The 22,431-nt window shown below is 36.6% G+C and overlaps 2 protein-coding genes and 1 long non-coding RNA gene across 4 annotated transcripts; all 3 read right to left on the reverse strand.

The window, feature by feature from the left end:
- Positions 1-9,781: 9,781 nt before the first annotated feature.
- LOC130462057 (uncharacterized) lies at positions 9,782-12,097 on the reverse strand. The gene is made up of 4 exons (XM_056830411.1): positions 11,922-12,097; positions 11,569-11,736; positions 10,208-10,276; positions 9,782-10,127 (listed from the first exon to the last, which is right to left on the reverse strand). The coding sequence occupies exons 1-4, from the start codon at positions 12,033-12,035 to the stop codon at positions 10,062-10,064; spliced, it is 417 nt and encodes a 138-aa protein (XP_056686389.1). The 5' UTR covers positions 12,036-12,097; the 3' UTR covers positions 9,782-10,061.
- A 99-nt stretch (positions 12,098-12,196) lies between these two features.
- Positions 12,197-14,297, reverse strand: LOC110776821 (uncharacterized). Of its 2 annotated transcripts, XR_008922185.1 has the most exons (4): positions 13,732-14,297; positions 13,490-13,578; positions 12,480-12,582; positions 12,197-12,302 (listed from the first exon to the last, which is right to left on the reverse strand). It is a non-coding gene; the product is annotated as an uncharacterized lncRNA (long non-coding RNA). The 2 variants fall into 2 exon arrangements; XR_008922184.1 differs by having other exon boundaries at positions 12,214-12,302; positions 13,490-14,297.
- Positions 14,298-14,324: 27 nt separating this feature from the next.
- Positions 14,325-17,461, reverse strand: LOC130461568 (uncharacterized). Its single transcript, XM_056829715.1, has 2 exons — positions 14,439-17,461; positions 14,325-14,349 (listed from the first exon to the last, which is right to left on the reverse strand). Exons 1-2 carry the CDS (start codon positions 17,459-17,461, stop codon positions 14,325-14,327), a joined length of 3,048 nt encoding a protein of 1,015 aa, XP_056685693.1.
- Between the last annotated feature and the right edge of the window lie 4,970 nt (positions 17,462-22,431).

Raw genomic sequence — 22,431 nt, forward strand, 5'->3', positions numbered from 1 at the left:
CTATTTTTTCTCACTTTGATACCTAAAATAGTATCAACCTCATTTAAGTCTTTCATCTTGAAACAAGAACTTAAATAAGCTTTGGTTTCATTTATGCCAATCATGTTCGTTCCGAATATTAACATATCATCAACATATAGGCATAAAATGACACTATATTCCTTTGTAAGCTTAGAATATATACATCTATCAGCAGAGTTATGAACAAAACCATGAGACAATATTGCAGAATCAAATTTCTCATGCCATTGCTTTGGAGCTTGCTTTAAACCATACGATGATTTAAGTAGCTTACAAACTTTATGTTCATAACCAGGAAGGACAAACCCTTCAGGGTGCTTCATGTACACCTCTTCATCTAAATCACCATTTAGAAAATCAGTTTTAACATCCATTTGGTGTACACGCAATCCATTCAAAGCAGCTATAGCTATCAAGACTCTTATGGATGTAATTCTTGCCACAGGAGCATATGTATCAAAATAATCTACTCCTTCTCTTTGACTAAAACCTTGACCCACAAGTCTAGCTTTGAATACTTTAATTGATTCACCATCCACATTCTTCTTTACCCTAAAAACCCACTTACATCCAATAGCTTTGGAACCAGGAGGCAATTCTGCCAAGACCCAAGTCTTGTTAGATACAAGAGAATCCATCTCGTCATCTATTACCTCTTTCCAAAAAGCCGAATCTCTAGAAGCCATTGCTTCCCGAAATGTCTTTGGATCGCCATTCTCATTTTCAGTATAGAGAATCATTGGGATTTTATTGGTAACTGTTTCTCTATCACCTTCCACAAGAAAAGCTATAGCTTGTGAATTAATGAAATCAGTGAAGGAAATAATGCCCTTGGTCCAAGTATGCATTTAATGTAAAGTCTAATAAATGCGGTTCAATATTAATTAAAAATTTAATAATTCAGTGAGATCAAGTGAGCTGAATGCCTAGCTAGAGGCCGCTTCAGTTCAAGTGGAATTAATGATATTAATCCACAGCTTACTCTTGACTGAACCCGTAGGGTCACACAAATAGTACATAACGGATCAAGTATTTAATGGCATTAAATACTCCATCTATGGATGTTCGGAATCGAGGGATCTTGGTTTCAGTGGGAGCTGAGATCGTCAAAGGCAAACAATGAATACTCCGGAAACGATGATATTTCCGGAAACGATGATATTTCCGGAAACGGAAATATGGATCGTATCGGAAATATAAATATTATCCAAGTCGTAGATGTTGCCGGAAACAAAAACATGGTACGTATCGGAAGATATTATCGGAAATGGAAATATTGCCGGAATCTGAAATATTGCCGGAAACGGAAATATTGTCGGAATCGGAAATATTATTGGAATCGGAAAATAATTCTGGAAACGGGAATATTAAATATTTGTTCGAAACGGAAATTAATTCCGGAATCGAAAATATTAAATATTGTTCGTATCAGAAATGAATTCCGGAATCGGGAAATTAATCGAAAGCGCGTCGTACGAATTAGCATCAGACGAGACTTGCTAGACGAAGGCCCAGCACGAAGCCAGGCCCGCGTCCAACAAGCCAAGCGCGCCAACACAACGCAGCCAAGGCCACTGTAACACCCTAATAATTCCTTGCTTTATATAAAAAATTTTCCAACTTAAAACACAGGAATTACAAAGATATTACCGCCACCGTGATAACGGCTAAGGCTATTTACCAGAATTACGCAGCGGAATTAATTAACTTTCAAACATATTAAATAAATAGTTAATGGTCATTAAAACAAGTTGGAGCCGTTGAGGCCCAAACTAAAACAAACCATTTGAAATCCATTAACTGAAATAGTAATATTAGTCATTACTATAAATAAAAATAGAGTTTATAAATTACGGAAGCATAAAACTCTCGACTCGAATCCCATGATAACTTCTCCCGCAAGTTATCTCTACAAACCTGCTTTATTTAAATCTACTCCCCAACAACGCAAATGCAATTGATGGATCACCATAGGGTCATTAAGGCGAAGGCCATGACCAGAAGACATGAAGCACGAAGTCAGCAAAAGCTGAGTACGAACAAGCTAGAATAACATTCTATCCTAACATGCTTCACTCGACAAAATAGATAATCCACATGCAAAAGCCATAAAATAAACAAGTAAACATGGAGATAAGACTCGACACGAGACACGACTCTTGACTCACAGTTTAATAAAAAGTAGCTTCGAACGGGTAAAGTAAAGTATCCTCAAAAGGAAAGAAAAGGGTGATGGGAGCCAACCATACACCAAAATAAGTCGGGCTACTACCGACAGTCGGGCCATACCGACAGGAATTCTAATGCACAACGGCATAAAAGAGAATGAAACAACGTCTTGTATCATTCTAGGAGTACAAGTTTTCCGGCAAGATCCACTACGACAGAAATTGCATTTAACAGCGCTTAATAATGCATTTAACAGCGCTTCTTGAAGCGCTGTTGATGGCTTCGCTATTAAAAGTAAAAGGTACCTTTAATAGCGCTTTTCAAAAGCGCTGTCATATGTAACATCTAGGATAATTCAAATGTTTCTTTCATAGCACATTATAAACGCTATTAAAGAAACGATGTTGAAGATTTGGCGCCATCTTTCAAATTATTTTCTAATAGCAGATGTTAAGAAGCGCTGTTAAAGTTTTGTTTAATTTTTTTTTTAATTATTTATAATATCGCTGCCTACCTGAAAAGCATTTCATTTTTTTCCGCAAAATAAAACCATATATTGAAGAGTAGTGAATAGTTGAATATTAATTCCCAAACCTCAATGGAAAGAATTTTTACAAGTCATCCTAATAAAACAGATTACATAGGTCACAAATAAAATTCTAAACATTAAACTACGCAAAATACATTAATTAATAAAGTTGTATGTTTGTTGGTTCATTCAACGTAACCTAGCCATTATACATTTGTTGAACAACATGGCGCACCCACTCAACTCTTACTTCGTCAATCTGCTCCGTGTCATAACTTGGAAACTGACAATCTGAAAAGTACTGCGAAACAATAGGGGTATAAGATATTCATACATATATAGATGGGAAAAAACCCGTAAGAATTAGTATTACAATAAACAATAAGTGCCATATATGGAAAAAAAAAATCTAAACTTCACATTATAGGAATAGATTATCACTTAACATAGGTTGGTTGTATTAGGTGAATTTGTATCAAACCTATCTCAAAGTGACCTATACAAGCCACACAATTGTTTAAAATGTTACACCCAATGCTCATCCAAGATATTGATTTTCCAGTTACAAACACTTGCATACTAAATATGGGATTGAAAAATTCCATAACCATTTCACTCTGCAATGTTTCTTCCTTGGCATTTCTAGCAGCCAGTCTGAAATCATTAACAACTACCAGCTTCTATGGCATTTCTAGCAGCCAGTCTGAAATCATTAACAACTAGCAGCTAGCAAAGGGAATATATGGCCAGCAGCAAGTCTCAGGTTGTCTTGGCTATTATTGTACGATTCTGCTGTACATTTTGGGGATTTATGAGGATTTATGAAGCAGCTAGCAAAGGGAATATATGGTCAGATTATATGAGAAATCAGATTTAGTATGGCCAGATTACTAAATCAGATTACTATCTTGAGTACTCAGTCACAGTGTGCCTATGCTACTCTCTCATATCTTATGCATTCCTATAAATAACTTACAGGAACTAGTCTGATTTATGAAGCTCGATCAACAAACAGAGTTGCTGATTCAATGGCTAGACAGTTGCTGATCAACAAACACAGCAGCAGGACAAGAAGCAGGACAGTCAACAGCAGTAGAAGTATAAGCAGGACTGTCAACACCAGACTCCAAAAATTTCAGACCACTAAACTACTTCTATACTTAAATGATCTAGTTAAAGGATGAGATTTGTCAGCAAACGATGCAATTAAAGACTGCTTCTACTAAAAGCATGGACAATTATGTATATGACCTTTAGTATAACGCACCCATACACTCCAACAAATTAGTCCCCCACAACAACTAGACTTTCCTTCCCCTGTTTCAAAATATAACGCAGCCATACACTCCAACATATTAAGTTCAGCTAATCTTTGCAGTGTCCGGAAAATACACAGCAACACTAAGTTCAGATTTGCAAAACAAAAAGGTTCAGCAGAAATAAGACTTACTTCTTCAGGAATTTGAAGTCGCTTGTGTGAGATTATCTCCTTCATGAATCTCATCACATAATATCCACAATCTATGTAATCTTCTTGGCAAGGACACTACAAAATAAACCACAGGTCTGTAAATATTCCATACATTTTCAGCTCGAGCTAATAAAATAATATATAAAATGCTTACTTGTATTTTTATCCATTTTGTGTTCATCTTTAACTTTGTGGCAAGCTCCCTGTCACTTCGAAATTGGAGAAGTGCTCTAAAGGGAAACAAAAATTAAGACAAGACCATCAGTTAATTATCATATAAAAATTTAATTAAAGACAAGCAATGGTTGTTAATTAAACTCACTTACGTGTTAACGATTTCAAGTAAATCCCCAATGATGCCTTTTTCGTTTCCTATGAATTCAAGAGTACGTAAAGAATCCAAGTAATATACTGTGTTATTGTAAGGATCAATAACGCACAAAACCCAATGAAACCTACGAACCAAGATATCAAATTTTAAGTCATAGGAGAAAGATTCTCAATACGCAAACATTTAAATATAAGTGAGTGAAAGATATTATACTGAGCATTATATGGAGCAATGAAGATTTTTCCTTTAGCCGCCATTTCTTTTAGTGTGTCTACAATATATTGCGTCCGACTTCTTTTGCACTCTTTTACCTTCTTCGACTCCCCTTTTTTAAATTCGGTAAAGAGGGATATCCCCGATGGGCATAAAAACCCAAACAAAGCAGAGCATCCAGTCAAACAACATCGATCATATAACTTCCTATAAATTTTCAAGGAAAAATATGTATATTAAGGACTATTAGAAAGAAGATGTAACAATTCCCTAGATTTCAAAATTCAAACGGATAAGTTAATTTCAAGGAAATGAAACAAAAAGGAATATATACTTACGACATATATGTCAATATATGGGGCAGTTCAAGTTCTTTCTGTGCAAGGAGACGGAAGATTTCTTTCCTACCAAGAAAGATGTTCTTGCTTTGTGTTGTTACTCCAATGTGAATTGGCATTTTAATTTGTTCGTTACGTTCCATCTTCGAAACACAGATATGGAACATAAAAAGGCATTCTGGAAGGGTAGCCACATCTACATTTTCCTCACAACCGTCGTCTACCTTGTGAGATTCTCCTGTTGACGATGTTGGAGTTTTGATGGATTCTACTTGTTTGTCATTATCTTTTGAAGAAATTTCCGCCTATAAGTAACACAATCGTCGTTCATAAACAATGTTAAAAACCATAAATAATACACATGTAGAAATAATTTTTACCGCCGTATCTAGAACAATAAGTTCTATAGGCCAGAAAACAAGGGTCCCTATAGCTTCTCCGATGGTTACAGCTTCTCCTTCAAGCGGCACGGGCAAAGGAGTGTCCATCTCCGTAGAATAGCTGATACAAACTCGTGCATATCCTGATGGTATTGGTAGTAGATGCATCACTGTGCCAGTTTTGAAGTTGTGAACATTCCCCGTAGCAACCACTCGATACCGAGGATTGGACAATGCTAATTTGCAAGGAGTTAAACCCTACAAGAGTCAACAAATGAGTTACAAATTCACAGCATCAACGTCAATGGAAATCGCATTAGTCATGTTTCTTTATCTAAATTAATTCAGAAATCACGAGAATGTGGCAGATTGTTTTTTCAAATCAGAATTATTTGGTTCAATCTATTTACCTCGGGAATAATACAAATATCTTGTTTTGTAGTTGCGTCCCCAATGTGATCTAGCTTCAAAACTTCGACATTCTCCTATAAATGAAACTTTGTCATGTTAGTTGTTCAAAGGAAAGCACTTAAACTGAATTAGAGAGCATAAGAACCAGCAAAAATAGAACGAGTCAGCTGATATTGCTGACTGCAGTACGCTGCTGCTGACTGCAGTATGCTGCTGCTCATCTGTTGAGAAACTTTTAATCTAATACCAGAAGTATATGAGAACTTATATATGAGAAACTTTTAATCTATATTGTTGTGTGTCCTGATCATAATGGAGTTTCCTTGTCCAATCAGATTTTTAAGGTATGCGTCAGTCAAAGAAATGGAACCAAAGTCTTATTAGGAAGCCAACTAAATCAGTCAAAGAAACGGAATTGACATAGGCACATGGTTCAATGAAAATATTTAATCTATTTACCTCAGGAGAACTAGCCTTAGGCGTGTCCCGAATGTGATCGAACATTAAGCCATCAAGATTCTCCTCCTCGACGTCCATTTCATCGTCCTCCTCCTCCTCGTCTTTCTCCTCCTCCTCCTCCTCCTCCTCGTCTTTCTCCTCCTCCTCCTCGTCTTCCTCCTCCTCCACCGAATGATTCTTTCTTCCCTTAGGCTTTCTGCTCTTCATATCCTTTATTTCCCGCTCCAAGATTTTAACCCGTGAGCACAATTTTGTCACTTGATCCATATACTCTTTTCTAGTTGTTATCGCTCCAAAATAATCTGTATTTGTCACTCCAACTCCAACCCCTCTCACACGACCACCATATCGTTTCTCCTCCAAGGCCTTAGACAATACATCTAGCCTACCCGTGTCTTCAATCTCTCCTTTTTCAGCTTGATGCATAAAATAATCCTACAGCATTCATAAGAAACAAAGTTACAAAGAAATTTATTACATTGATAAACATATTATTATATAACAAATCAGATATCACTCCATATCAAACTCATACTATGCGCTTAGCAACTTCTTTAGCCCCTTCCTAAATATTCCCTTTGTTGTCGGTCCTCATTAATTTCCACAGTTGAGCTCGACTAACCGATGATACATAAATGCGTTTCTTAGCCATCTCTTCGATCTACAAGAAATTAAAATTGTGACCTTTCTAGGATACATTTTATATCAATTTAAACATAGAAATACTCAAAATTCATTTACCACATCTTGCTCAAATCGAGCATATCCTCTACAAGCACGCTTTTGATGATATAAATGTCCCCCTGCAGACTTCTTTGCGGCTGCACTCTTCTCCTGATAAACAAAAATAGGTCAAGATCTGTTTAGCAGTGCTGAAATAAGGCTACAGATCAGGTACTTATTATTATCAAATAATGCTACAGATCAAGTAATAAATGATATGTTCGGGAGAAGAATGGCTGTAGATGGTCATCGAACATTCAACACGGATACCTCTTTACTGCAAGAGCAGTGCAAAGTTCTTTGCGAGAGACTGAATAATTCAGTTGCATTTTTGGCATTGTCAGATGCACAAAGTACAACGAGAAGAGAATTGACAACCAAACAATGTGGCACTGATTGTAAGGTATTTTCTAGGTTAATTTTTTCCAGATTTAGCTCATTACTTTTGGTGTTTTTCTTCAACTTGACATTAGCCTACACCGTTTTTATTTCCAGACTTTTAATCTAACTTTCTGCCTGTACAGTTCTCTTGATTAATTAATTTTAATTCATTATTCTCTTGTAAAATCTACATTACTTAATTATAAGGAATACACAAAACAAGATGTAGAAGAAAAGCCACATCAGGGAGTTCTGAATTGATACTGAATTGGTTCCATTTGCTTTTTGTTTGCTGTGCTTTAGGTGTTCCTGTGACTCTCTGTGCAATCCTACACTACAACTATCACAATCTGCAGCAGCTTTTCCATTTTCTATCGAACAACATGCTTAATGATTATGCATTTGGTTTATTAACCTAGTAGTAATGAAACACTCATTCTTCTGTAAATCTTTTAACGAGTATAGAAAGAACATACCGCCCATTCTTTTGTAAGTCGACTTTGAACAAACTCTTTCCAATCATTTGGCTTGATAAAATTGTATTGCTTTGGTGGAGCTGTACGTATTTCCATTTGCGGTGTCCAAATCCAATTTCTTGTGAGATCGGATTTGAAGTTCGTCCAAACATCATTAGCTTTTTTCAACATCCATTTTTTCTTCTTGGGGTCAATGTTATATGTTATCTAAGAAGTAAAGAATAAAATTAATCAATGTCGATGTTCACCATCATATAAAGAATAGTTATTTAACAAAATGTACTAATGATATTATTACCGCAACATCGTCAAACAGAGAATCTAGCAAACGTTGAGGAACACTTTTCCATGTCTTAAGAGTAATTGGGACATTAGTGCGGATGCTAGTTCCCCAATAACTCATCATAGGTACACTGTGTTTACCAATTGGTAAATCATTGATGTTCCAATTAATCTGAAATTTGAGCCCCTTATTCCTTGCTCGAACAACTTTACTCATTCTAGTGGCTCCACGACCTTTTTCTTCTTTTCCTTTCTTTGGGAGGGGAACAAATTCAGTGGTATGCTGCTGTGAAGAAGCCATTGATCTGAGAAAACAAGTGACACTTAATGTAAGTACAAAAAGGTCAGGTTATCAAAATAAATAAAAGTGTTGCAGCGTGCCGGAGTCCATAGGTTTTGAAGTTTGTGTTGTTTCCCACTGTTCTGATTTTCTAAACAAGAGGATAACAACAAGAATAATTGATCCCTTAACCCTAATTCCTCATAGAGTCACGATAAAAAGTATCGACTCATCAGAAACATCAATCTGTTTCAAGTTTCAGTATACCACTGCTAGCGAATGAAGAACAATAATCTCAATTCAGAACAAGGACTCAACTGACTAGCATCAACAAGTGCACGAATGTGTACAATTAAGAACTTATGCAGGTTTTTAAGTATGCAAGCACCCGTATTAGAGTAACGCAGGCAATATTTTGATAGAATCTGGCATTAGTTCACTTAAGAAACAAATACCGGTGAAAAATCAGTACATCAGTATTGATTAGTAGCAAGATCAGTAGATCAGTATTTAATCAGCATTTAGAGCAGATCAGTTGATCAGTATGAAAAAGATGGGAAAAGCAACAGATTAGAACCAAATCAGTAGATACATATTTAGAGCATCAAAATACTATTGATAAGTAGCAAGATCAGTAGATCAATATTTAATTAGTAGTCAGAATGTGCAGGATCAGTAGCAAGATCAGCAGACCAGTAAAGTAGTTTGAGTTTTCATTTCTAACATAAGAAACCATCTCAATGTTTTCTTTTCTTCTGTTTACTTGTATTAGAAGGTTCAGAATCATCATCATCTATCCACATCCCCTCTGTGTGATCATTGCGCACATACACTAGTGGAAAAAATACCTGTTGAGGGGGGCATTTTGGGCTTATTGAGGCGAACAAGGCCCGCTTCGACAGACGTGGCTTCAACAGCTCACATAGCTGTTGAGGCGGGCTTTGTTCGCCTCAACAGGTAGTCTGTTGTGGGGGGCTTTCAAAAGCCCGCCTCAACAGGCCAAAACCAAAGCGAAAAATAAGGACCTGTTGTGGGGGGCTTTACAAAAGCCCGCCTCAACAGACACCTCTGTTGAGGCTCACTTCTTAAATGCCCCCCTCAACAGACCTGTATTTTTGCGTCAATACCTGTACATTGGCGCCATAAATTCATATGTTGTCGAGGCGTACATTAAAAGCCCCCTTCAACAACATTATTTTTTTTTTCCAAATTCTTTTAAAATATAAAATAGGTGGCAATAACCAAATCTATATATATACACCATTGAGCATTGAGACCTGTACACGCACCAATCAACACCAGAATAGCAAATGTATGAATCTGCTTATTTTTATTAATAAATCATGAAATTAACTTCATTTATATTAACCCAATAGAGAAAAGCGTATAGTACGTACGTTTACAATTTTTAAACACCTAGCTAGCTAGTCTAACAAATTAACACTAATATTAACAAATAAAGACAAAAGGCTAGAGAGCTAGTCTAACAAATTTCTCTAATCCGGCCACTTAGCTCCCTTTAGATCATGCATTACAAACCTTAATTAAGGCCGTGTTGACTTTCTAATTCCAATCGACTCGATCCCTGCAAGTACCTTTAGCACAACCATAGGCTAAATATAGCAACAAATTGAGGTGGCTCCTTTCCTTGGAAAATACGACCCTGCACCAAACAAAACCTTTAAAATAGCCACCCACAAATTAGAATTTGCAATCATGCAATAAAAAGAAGTATGACTATACCAGGGCAGGTCTTCCTTTAAGTGAATTGCACATTGTGTTAGCCAACCTTGCTGCCATCTTCTGGTCATCCTGAAAATCAAAAGATAAAAAAAAAATGAAGCTCAACTTATTCTGAAGCAAAAGAAAGTAACAGAGAAAACTAGTAACATACTGGAGAGAGGGAGAGCATGTGTGTGGGAGGCTGTAGAGGAAGAACTCAATAAAAGAGTATTTTCTATTTTTGAGAGCCCCAAATTTATTCACATCCTACACCTAGCATCTCTCTCCTTGTTTGTCTCAGTGTTCATATGTTCTACTGCAAAGTAATGTGTACATTGAGAGTTTGTTATTCCAAAAGAAAGAAGTAGAAAGATGTCTACGTCTCCAGAAACCTAGATTTTTTTTATATCAACGAGCCACCGAGGACTAGAAGGATAGTTACAGGCTCAAACTACTAAAAGCCTTGAAAGCATGGCTTTCAAAAGAGCCGTTGGCCATCCTCCCTACTCCGTTAAACTTGTAGGATTTGGCAGGAGACGTCATGTTCAGAAAGAGGGAAGTAAACAAAATGTCATTGTCACAAAGACCTATGTTCGAGAGTTCTAAATCGGCCACCAGCAACTAGCAAGGTTTTGCAGGAAACTGCCTATAACCTCAAGGGCATGCTTTCACATTGTGATTGGGCTATCTACCCTTGAATAGATGACAAGTTCTAGCTCTTTACTCGTCTTTTATCCTAGAAACTCTTTACTTTCGTTTTATCTGCGCCAGGAAAGTATCAGCTTTGGAAAGAGGTGTCCGACAAGGATAAAATCCAAATTCCATGCGAAGCATAATAAATCATGGAGAAGCAGACATATACATGCAAAGTCCCTAGACTACTGTGGCAATGTGAAAGATAAAATAACAATGTAAGAAGATGCAAAATTTTCCGTACAAAAACCATAGGCCAGTGTATCTGTATGCAGTGGACTTAGTTAACCAAAATCACATAAAAGTCACCCCAAATCCAATAAAAGTCAACTTCACAAACGGGTTAAAAGACATGAATGAAATTTAGGGTACCAATCTTCGTTGTAAAACTACACCCGTTGTATATAGGACCTGTTGAAGAAACATTGCCAAGACTCAAAGAGTCACAGGACTGTTGTATAATACATAAAAAGCACTTGCCTAATGAAAACAAGGTATCAAACAACCCAAACATCACCTTGCATATCACCAAAGACATACTTTTATGCAACTTCATAAAAAGGCATTGAATACGCTTTATTAATTGTTAAAGTACGATAATCAAGTACTTAAAAGTAAAAAAATATAAGTAAAAATAATTCATATCATAACAGAAAGTGAGAAGCAGCCACAGATATCTGCGAACTTACAACTGAAAATTGAGTTCCAGATTCATCCATAGTCACAATCTCACCATTCCAAGTGCCTAGCTTCTCCAATATAGTGGAAAAATTCTTCTCACCAACAGTAAGTCGAAGTCTCATTGGAGATCTTTTGATGGGAAATTTCTTTACAAGCCGGTGAATAACATCTAGTGCCTGTAATTCACGATGCATAGAATTAACTTATGAACTAAACTACACAATAAAACCATAATTTATCTCAACTTTATACTGTAATTTACAAAGTGCAACAATCAAAGATACAGCTAATCAAATGTCCCAAAATAAGACAAATCAGAAGAATTATGCATAGCAATACAGTAGATAAAACAGTGCTAAACCTGCTTTTTGGAACTGTTATAAGGATCAACAGCAAAATGGATGTCATGCATCAAACGTTCGATCATAGTTATCGAGTAAGGGCATTTCGTGTCAGGATTAATGGTGTTTTCCATGACAATGGTGGCAATATCACGAAACTGAAGTGACAATTGAGCCTCCCTTTCTTTCCCTGCAACTTGAAGATCTCCTTTCTCCAGGATCTAACCAAAACAATCAAATATATAAAATCGTGTTCGCTAAATCATTATTAACTAAAACCTCCCCAAAATTACATAAGTTCAATCAAAGAATTCGATTTCAAGAAGATGAATCACCTCTAAACAAATTGTTGTTGCGTCATCTGTCAGAAATGCAGTCTTCAAATCCTTCAGTTTACTACACTGTCGTCATTCCATTTGTTTGCAGACATAACATTATAAAAGAACATTAATTCAGAAAGCCATGAGATGACAGCCAGGAATACAAGACATATGATGGAAATTGGAAAGCAGTATATGTATATACAAGCAAAAAAATGCATCAACCTATTTTCTGAAATTAAATAATTAGTAGAATACCTCTGTAATTCCACATTGAGCATGGTTGTGATCCTGAAATAAACCATACTGGTCATGACTACATATAACTCAGCTTTAGATGCTGCAGGACTTGGATATATAGCTGCAAAATAAAATCATTTGTCTTAAAGATCCTACACTTCGGTTGCTATGTGCTTTTGATTCAAATAGCTCCCAAGCCAAGTGCAAAACTCATGTATAAAAAGGTGGGAACTGGAAATCAGGACTTGTGTCTGAAAATGTTAAAAAAAATTCAACAAGCAAGCATCTTAGGAAAAATAGAACGAGGGAAGCTATTGTTGAAACTAACCTTAACGGAGTTCACACAACAAACTGTGATATAATTACTCTATGTCAATCATAACAATGCAAAACTAGAGCTGAGTACAGAAAACATGAGACAAAGACATCTGGGCAACTGTAAGGTACATAGCAAGACAAAAGGAAAAAAAACAAGATGAACACAAGACCATCAGGTAGAAAACATTAGCAGGCAGGAACAACAAAAGTAAAAATAAAAGGGATAACTGCCATACACTCATCTAGTGCTGCAAATTTACTAGTAAAAGAACAACTTTTAGCACATATTGCATAATTTCATAGTCTGCGCAAATTTACATCAAAATAAGAATGTAATAAATATCGGTTTTACAAATTCAGATTGCCCTGACATATTCATTGAAGTTGTCCAGATGTAGACATTGCTGCAACCATCTGATGGTCTTACAACAAGTTTCTCCAACAACATACTAACTAGCACTAAGATAAAGCATAAAAGTTCTAAATAGTACGGGCTTGATCCCCTGTTTAGTTGCCTGACTCTCTTCCAATTAGAAATCAAAGGAAATGTATGTTAGAAACTCATTAACGAATTCAGATTACAAACCACCACCACCGCAACTAATTTGAGACAAAAAACCTAAAATAAAAAACCTAAATTCACCACAATTGTAAATCATTAATTGGAACTGATGAGAGTAATTCCAAGAAGAAGAAGAAGATCTATTTACCACCGCAAGATCAGAGCCACCAGCAAGCCATCACCTTGCTTGCGTCGCCTCATCCGACCACCCACGACCTACCGAAACCCGAGCCGCACCTCCCGTTAGAAAATAAAAAATCGTTAAAATCAACAAAAATAATCAAAAACCTAAATTATAAATCAAAAAAGTTAATAAAAAATAATATGAAAAATCAAAAACCTAAAAGAATTGAAGAATGCAGGAGAGATGGAGAGAGATGAAAGAGTTACCTCATTTGGAGAACGACGCCGTCTTCCTCGAGAATGCTAAGTAGATGACGGTCGAATCGATATACCCTAGCTTGAGGAGGGAGACAAATCGACGAGTTTGAAGAGTCGAGGGAGAGAGGTCGCGGAGATACCCTAGCTTTGTAACTCTTCCATGGAAGGCGGAGGAAAAGCTTCCATGGAAGCCAACGACTGTGAGGAGAGGTAGCCCGATTTGTTGACGAAATAGCGGGTTTGAGGAGTTTTGAACCAGGAGAGAGAGGAGAGAGGAGAGCGAAGAGAAGAGAGAGAAATGAAACAGATGAAATGAGGAGGAGATAGAATTAAAACGCAGTAGATTGTGAAGACCTGTTGAAGCGAACAAACATAAGCCCGCCCCTTTAGACTAGTGTCTATTGAGGCGGGCAATCAAAAGCCCCCTTCAACAGTATCTATAGAAGCGAACCCCACAAAAGCCCGCCCCAATCTGTTAGTAAAATATTTGACCCGCGTTGACTGGGTGGTTATTGAGGCTCACTTATGTATGCCCCCCTCAACAAGGGGGCTACAATAGGCGTTTTTTCCACTAGTGATAGAACTCATCTTCGGGGGCTTGATCATCGGCTAGATCGTTGGGAGGGCCTGATGGACACATGAAAGAAGCATCCTCCATATCATCTATTTCATGAATCTGAAAGGGATGGCGTTTATTTGTTGATAAAACAAAAGACCATCTATTGTTAGCTGGATCAGTTGCATAAAAGACTTGTTTTGCTTGACTTGCCAATATGAACAGATCATCTTTACTACCCGTTCTGTTAAGGTCAATAAGTGTGAACCCATGTCTTTTCTCAAGTCTAACACCACTATTGTTATCAACCCATCTACAACATAATATAGGAAGTCTAAAAGCACTGTAATCCAATTCCCATATATGATCAATTACCCCATAATAAGACATTTTTGCATATATTGGATTTTTGTCTTTTGTACTGGAGATATGCATAGCTTCTGCCACAATAGTCACACCACTATTTTGATTTGTTATCTCTTTGTCTCTATCCTTTGTGCAAAATGTATAACCATTAATTTGATAGCCAGAATATGATAATACATCCCTACGAGGACCTCGAGACAACCACTTCAATCTATCAGAAATGCTAGATGGTGACTTATCTAGTTCCTTTACAACTTGAACTTGTAACCATTCAATGAAGGTGGAATTATGCTTATCGGTGATCCATTTCTCATTCTTACCTCGATACTGGGCCCTCAAAATATCCATGTGTCTCTTTACATACGAATCAACCTCGGTACTATTGTGTAAAACATACAAGTGTGCCTGGTTCAACATGTCATGGGATATAGTTAACACTTTGCATCCCATAATCCCCTTCCCTTCTATCCCTCCCGAATATCTAGGCTTTGGAATCCCTACAGCTTCAAGCGAAGAAAGAAATTGACTACAATGTTCAATGGCTTCTTCTAGCACGTAGCGCTCAGCAATGCAACCTTCTGGTCGACTTCCATTCATAACATAATCCTTCAAAATCTTCATGTATCTCTCGACAGGGTACATGTATCTTAAATAAGCAGGCCCACACAGTTGGATTTCTCTAACCAAGTGGACAGTTAAATGGACCATTATGTCGAAAAAGGAAGGCGGAAAATACATCTCCAATTGGCATAAAGTAATAATAATGCCACTTTGCAAGCTAGTCAACTTCGACGGGTCAATCTCCTTGCTACATATCTCACTGAAGAAAATACAAAGTTTGGTGATTGCATCTCGAACATGATCTGGTAAAATGGAGCGAATAGCCACTGGTAATAGATGCTCCATGAGAATGTGATAGTCATGAGATTTCATACCTATCAACTTTAGGTCTTTCATTGAGACAAGATTTTTAATGTTAGAAGAATATCCCTCTGGAACCTTAATTCCATGTAAAGACTCACAAAGCACCTTTTTTTCTTTCCTACTAAGAGTGTAGCATGCCGGAGGGAGATAGGTACGACTTCCTTTCTTCTTTACAGGATGCAATTCTTTTCTAATTTTCAAGTGCGCTAAATCATTTCTCGCATTTTCCCCGTCTTTACTCTTGCCGGGCATATTAAGGAGTGTACCAACCAAACTTTCACAAATATTCTTCTCAATATGCATCACATCAAGAAAGTGCCTAACATACAAGTTCTTCCAGTATGGAAGACCAAAAAAAACTGACTCTTTCTTATAGCCCTTACTAGGGAGTTGGTTGGCATTTAGTTTTCCATGTTTCACATTCAACCCTTGCACTTTCTTAAATATCTGATCCCCAGACAAAGGAATAGGAAATTTACCTTCTTCGCACTTACCATTAAAAACCTTTTTCCACTTTCGGTAACGATGCTTCACAGGAAGCCCCTTTCGATTTGCCATGTACACAATCTTGTTAGAGTTAGGTATTCTAATCGAGGATGTGTTCTCATCACATATAGGGCAAGCGTTATAACCTTTGACACTATATCCTGAGAGATTACCATATGCCGGAAAGTCATTAATAGTGCCAAATAGCATGGCTTTTAAATTGAAATTTTCTTTACGGTGAGCATCAAACACCTCTACACCTGACTCCCACAACAACTTTAAATCTTCAACTAATGGTGCTAAATAAACATCAATATCATGGCCTGGTTGCTTTGGGCCCGAAATCAATGTAGATAACATCATATACTTCCGCTTCATACACAAAGCCGGAGGAAGATTATATATCATTAAAATTACCGGCCATGTGCTATGAGTGCTACGTTGATTATCATGAGGGTTCATGCCATCAGTTGCAAGGGCAAGTCGCAAATTTCTAGGTTCAGCTCCGAAATCAGGGAAGTCTTTGTCAATCTTGACCCATTGTGGAGAATCGGCAGGGTGTCTCAACATACCATCTTTCTCCCTTCCATCTGAATCCGCATGCCATGTCAAATTCTTTGCCTCTACTGGAACACTGAAAAGACGTCTGAATCTTGGTATTATTGGAAAGTACCACATGACTTTGGCAGGCACCTTATTTATCTTATATCTAGAAACACTACACTCGGGGCAACTCTCTAATGAGGCATATTCTTTTCGATACAAGATGCAATCATTTGGACAAGCGTGAATTCTCTCGTAACTCAAGCCAATTGAGTTTAGCATCTTTTTAGCATCATAAGTGCGAGAAGGAAGCAAGTTTCCCTCGGGAAGAATCTCATGGAATGCTTCCATGAACTCAGTAAAGCATTTATCGGTCACGCCATTACTCGCCTTAGTGCTAAGCAGTTTTAGCACACCAGATAATCTACTAAATTTAGAACATCCAGAATACAATGGTTTCTTTGCATCACTAGACAAGTTACCCAACATCTCTGGACAATCTTGAATGCTTTCTTGTAAGGCATTAATCATTTCTTCTACCCCGTCATCATCATACGTAAGTTCTTCGTGTGTCTCGTCTTCCATCCAAGTATCAAATCCCATACCAGTATCTACGTTAGAAGAAGCATCCCCTAAAACTTCACCGTGGCTTAACCAACACTTATACAGTTGATTAATACCCTTAGTAATAAGATGATCTCTTATAACTTCAACACCAAGTCGAACCATGTTATTGCATTCAACACATGGACACAAAATATTATTCTCATCCTCCGAATGTTCAACTGCAAATGAAATAAAATCCTCTACTCCTAGCTCATAATCATCACTACATCGCTTAGCATGCATCCATTTTCGATCCATAACTGTTATGATATTTTTTTAAAAAAGTGTAATGATAGCAGAAGAACATATTAGCATAAAAAAGTATAACACCACAATCACAGCAGAATACATTGGCATAAACAAGCTGACATATTAGGATAAACAAGCTGACAGATTACCATAACAAGTAGAACAACACAATCATAGCATAACAGATTAGCATTAACTAACAAAACAATCAAATGCACACTACATGTAATAATTTGTAGTTGATCTACTCTAGAATCAGCTATCAGGTCTTTGTTGCCGAATGCAGAAATATATTTCTTTAACTCACTTTGAATATTTCTGTAAATCGTAAGATTCCATTTTAGCCACTTCCTAAAATGTTGTTATGTTTTGAATTGGGAATATCTGAATAACTGCAGGTGTTATTTACACACGAGAATGCTGATGTTATCCTTGGGATCGATGACTTAGACATAAAACGGCTAATGCATAACAACAGGTTGAAATTCTAGTCTCAGCAACAGAAATAAAAGATGAGATTAAGATGATGATATGTCTGAATATGAAAGAATAGTAATACCATATGATGTTAACTGTGAGTTTGTGACTAATGAAAATCCTCGTAAGTAAGATCATACAGAAGCTTAAGGAATAAGAGCAAGCCAAGACTAGATTTCCCATTTTCCCCTGTATTATATGTCAAGGTGAAACGAATTTGTTTTGTATTCAAAATAGTTTTCCACATTTTCATCCCCGTCCCTAACTTACTTTCCTCATCCTCTCAATTATTTCTGATTTTGCTAGCAAGGAACACATACATAAGAAGATGGGGAATAAAAACTGATATTCATCATGTACATTCTTTAGAAAATAAAAACTCAGTTCAAAATGTTTTACTCCTCTCCAAACAGAATTTGAGTGAAAAGGGGGGGGGGGGGGGGGGGGTGCAGCATATAAGGTTACTGAGATAGTCCGCTTTCAAATCCCACATCATCTTAGGTAAAACATTCCAGAAACTCTACCAAGTGAGTTAGCTAATAGCCTAATATTCATATCCTTTGTATGGATTTGTTCACTCTGTCACTTAAAACATTCCAGAAACTCTACCAAGTGAATTAGCTAATAATTGTGAGTGTGTGCAGAATAATGTAGTATGGAAAATTCTAACTTTGTAAGTTCAAATTTGAATAATATAATTTCTCTAATGCATAATTTACAGCAGCTCACCAACACACCAGGGCAAGCAGAGGGAGTTGTAAAGAAGAAGCTACATGAACCAAAATTAGAAGAAAGAACAATAGGTGAAGATATCCAAGTTCGGAACAGACTAGGTGATTATCAGACATTTGATCCTACTGACTATGTCACTCAGGAATCTGTTGGTTCGTATGTATTTTTTCAGCTTCACTGATTTGATAGGTAACATATGATCAACTATAATTCTAATTAAACTCTACTGGTTGAACTAACCACTAACGTGATAAAGCATCAACATGACATTTTCTTAAACCTAACTAAACATGAATTTTTATAGTAATTCAGACGAACAAAAGAAAATTCAGAGGAACAAAAGAAAATACATGAATTTTTCTGCGCTAGTTTCATGAAAAGAAAATTTAGCAGAAACGCAATTCCAGCGCAATCATGAAATCAAATAATGAATGAAACCATTATCAAACAGAGAATCAGAACCCAAATCCAAAATAAATATGCGCTAGTCTACCAATTCAGAGGAACAAAACACAAAACCCATAATCAACCCAATTCTAACTGAATTCAAACCACTCCCCCAAAAAACAAATTCAATACAAATAATTGACAATAATCATGAAATCAAATAATGAAAGAATCATTATCAAAAGAAAGAATCAGAACCCAAATCCAAACTAAATATGCGCTAGTCTACCAATTCAGAGGAACAAAACACAAAACCCATAATCAAACCAATTCTAACTAAATTCAAACCTCTCCCCCAAAAACCCAATTCAATACAAATAATTGACAATAAAAACGCAAAATAAGAACAACACAACATATATTAATAGAATCTCGCAAAAAAAAGGGAGATTACCTTGAAATTCAAACTCCGACGGAAGAAGCGCCACCGGGAAAAGATAACGTCGCCACCTAAATCTCCACCACCGTGAATAGCTGCCGCGTAGAGGATTGTGGTAGATTTCTCCGTCTGTGGAGTCTTAGGTTTGAGGTTTTTGGTTTTTGCAGAGTAAAAGAAAGAAACGTGGGAAAGATTTTGTTTTAGGCGGTTCTTTTTTCTAGTTTTTGTTTTGGCTTTTTTTTTTAAAAAAATAAAAAGTATCTTTTACAGCGTTTTGTTTAGAAGCCTTGTGAAAGAATTGAAATATAATAGCGCTTATCTAATAAGCGCTATCACATGATATTTTTTAATCTTTTGATAGCGAAAGAGATAAAAGCGCTATTAAATAAACGCTATTAAAGGCTATTTCTGTAGTAGTGATCCCCCCATTGTTCATACTCAAGGTATATACGTTCCAAGAGTTTTGAAGCTCTTTGGGTTACACTTTACGTTAATTAGTATATTATGTTCAAGGAGACTCAAGACACAACATACAAACAATTGAACAATTAAACACTTCAACAATGACTCTTTAATATTTTACTTCTTTAGGACTTGTGATCAAACAAGACTCAAGTGATATTACTCCCATTGTTCCTTCTCAAAAACACCGTTTGAGATAACCCGACATTGCCTATTAACAAGCGGGGTGTGCCCTTAGCACGAATTGTCCTTAATTCAATTCACATAGACTCTCTTAACATATTCTACCCCTTTGGTAGAATATATATTTCTCACTGGCAATATTCGACTGGCTCAATAATTATGCTAGACATCCTGTACTATAGCATAATAATAATAACAACTTGCATGCGCACTACTCATACATGCAAACCAACTTGAACAACATGCTTGACATAATTCAACGATTATAGTCCATAACATGATAGTTCAATATAATCTATAAAGCATAATTCAATTCATAACATGCTCGTTCACATAGATTCAACAACAATAATAACATGCTTGTTCTCAACATTAAACATGAATTCATAATAACATATTCATTCTCAATCATCAAACATGAATTTCCAACATATAAGTTCACATGATTCGCATTCAATACACTTCATAAAGTCCTCAAGGGATGGGTGGTCACCCTAGTCTTGTACGTACCTGGAATACCTAACTACTGGGGCCACTGTGCGAATCACGACTCACTAGAAATCAACTCCTATAAACAAAACAAGAGAACTAAATTATTATCCATGTTTACTAAATTTCCAGCAACTATTTAAGAAACTAAAACCCTTAGTTTAGTTGAAAATCATTCATTAATTGGTAATTTAATAGTCTCAAATAGTCAACTCAAGTCCTAGCATAAAAACATTGACTTTTTTCGCTTTAAAACCCTCAAAACCAACCTTTTAAAGCTTATAAGCATTTAGAAAATTTAGATTTGTTCCCATAATTTAAATTGTCATTAAATTATGTAAATCAATCGCTCAATCAATTTGAAACCAAAACCCTAACAATGGTTTAATCCGAAAACGTGTTTTGACTTCAAAAATCAATACTTTATGAACATATAAAATCTGAAAATTATAAAACCAATCATCAAAACCAATTTCTTTGATTAAAACATACTACTAACCCAATACGGTGTTCATAACCGTTTTAATTAATCTAAACAATCCAATAATTAAACTTAATCACAATAATTAAATCAATTTAAAACTGAAAAATTAATATTTTTGAAAACATAATTTTTTATTAAACAGTTGATCGACACACACACACACAACGATTAATTAATCGTGTGTGTGTGCCGATCAACACACACGACCACAATCAACAACAACAACGCAGCAGCGCACGCAACGCACCAGCAAGGCGCGCGCGCGAGGGACAGGGCAGGCGAGCAAGGCACAGCGCACAGCAGGGGCACAACAACGCACACACAGGGCACATCGCACGAGCGGGGCAAGCAATAGCGCGCGCACACACAGCACTGTTGTTGTGCTGCAACGCGACGCGAAGAGCGAGCTGGGCGACGGGCTAGGCTGGCGCACGACTTTGTTGCACCCCAAGCAAGGCCGAATGAAGAGAGGAGAGAGGTGTGGGGTGTGCCGTAAGGAGAGGAAAAGAGGAGAGAGAGAGGTTTCTGAATTTTTGGTTTTGGGGGTTTGATATGGGGTCTATTTATAGGTTTTCTCTCCCTTGTGGGCTAGGTTAGGGTAATTTTGAGTTGGGCTCATTACCGGGCACAATTAAGTTTACTCCTTGCAGGCTTTGTTGGGTTTAATTAAAACAAAACGACCGGGCTTTAAGTTTATTAAATTCGTTTTTGAAATACGACCCAATAATTCTCGATTAAATAAATTCCTTGAATTTATTTAATAAAATCCGGTTTTCGAAATAATTAATATTTAAATTATTTAAAGTAAAAGCGCATTTAATTCTCATTAAATGAAATTGATTTATAAAAATACACGAAATGTTTATAAATATAATAAAATATATTTATTATTATTAGAAAAATACGAGGTATTACAGTCTACCCTCCTTAAAAGAAGTTTTGTCCCGAAACTTGGGCACGAAAATCACAATTTAAAACTAACTTGAGACTATTTTGAGACTTTAGTGCGTTTTCTTTGCAAAAAGTTTTAGTTGTTGTACTCTTTAAGTAATTCAACATGACAATAAACAGTGAAACTTCACTGGAAACAACGATTCAAGCATATCCTAAAGGATAAATTGGGTAAATAAGGTAAAAAGCGCGAAAGTCTACCACACTCTACCCCCCTTAAAGAAAACGCGTTACGGCCCCGTAACTCAACTAACCTCGGGAAAAAGCTCGGGATATTTCTTTCTCATTTCCTCCTCCGCTTCCCAGGTAGCTTCCTCAGACTCTTGGTTAGACCACAACACTTTTACGATCTTAACATCCTTAGTTCGAGTGCTA

Source organism: Spinacia oleracea, chromosome 5 (assembly GCF_020520425.1).
Source record: "Spinacia oleracea cultivar Varoflay chromosome 5, BTI_SOV_V1, whole genome shotgun sequence".
Lineage (NCBI taxonomy): Eukaryota > Viridiplantae > Streptophyta > Magnoliopsida > Caryophyllales > Amaranthaceae > Spinacia > Spinacia oleracea.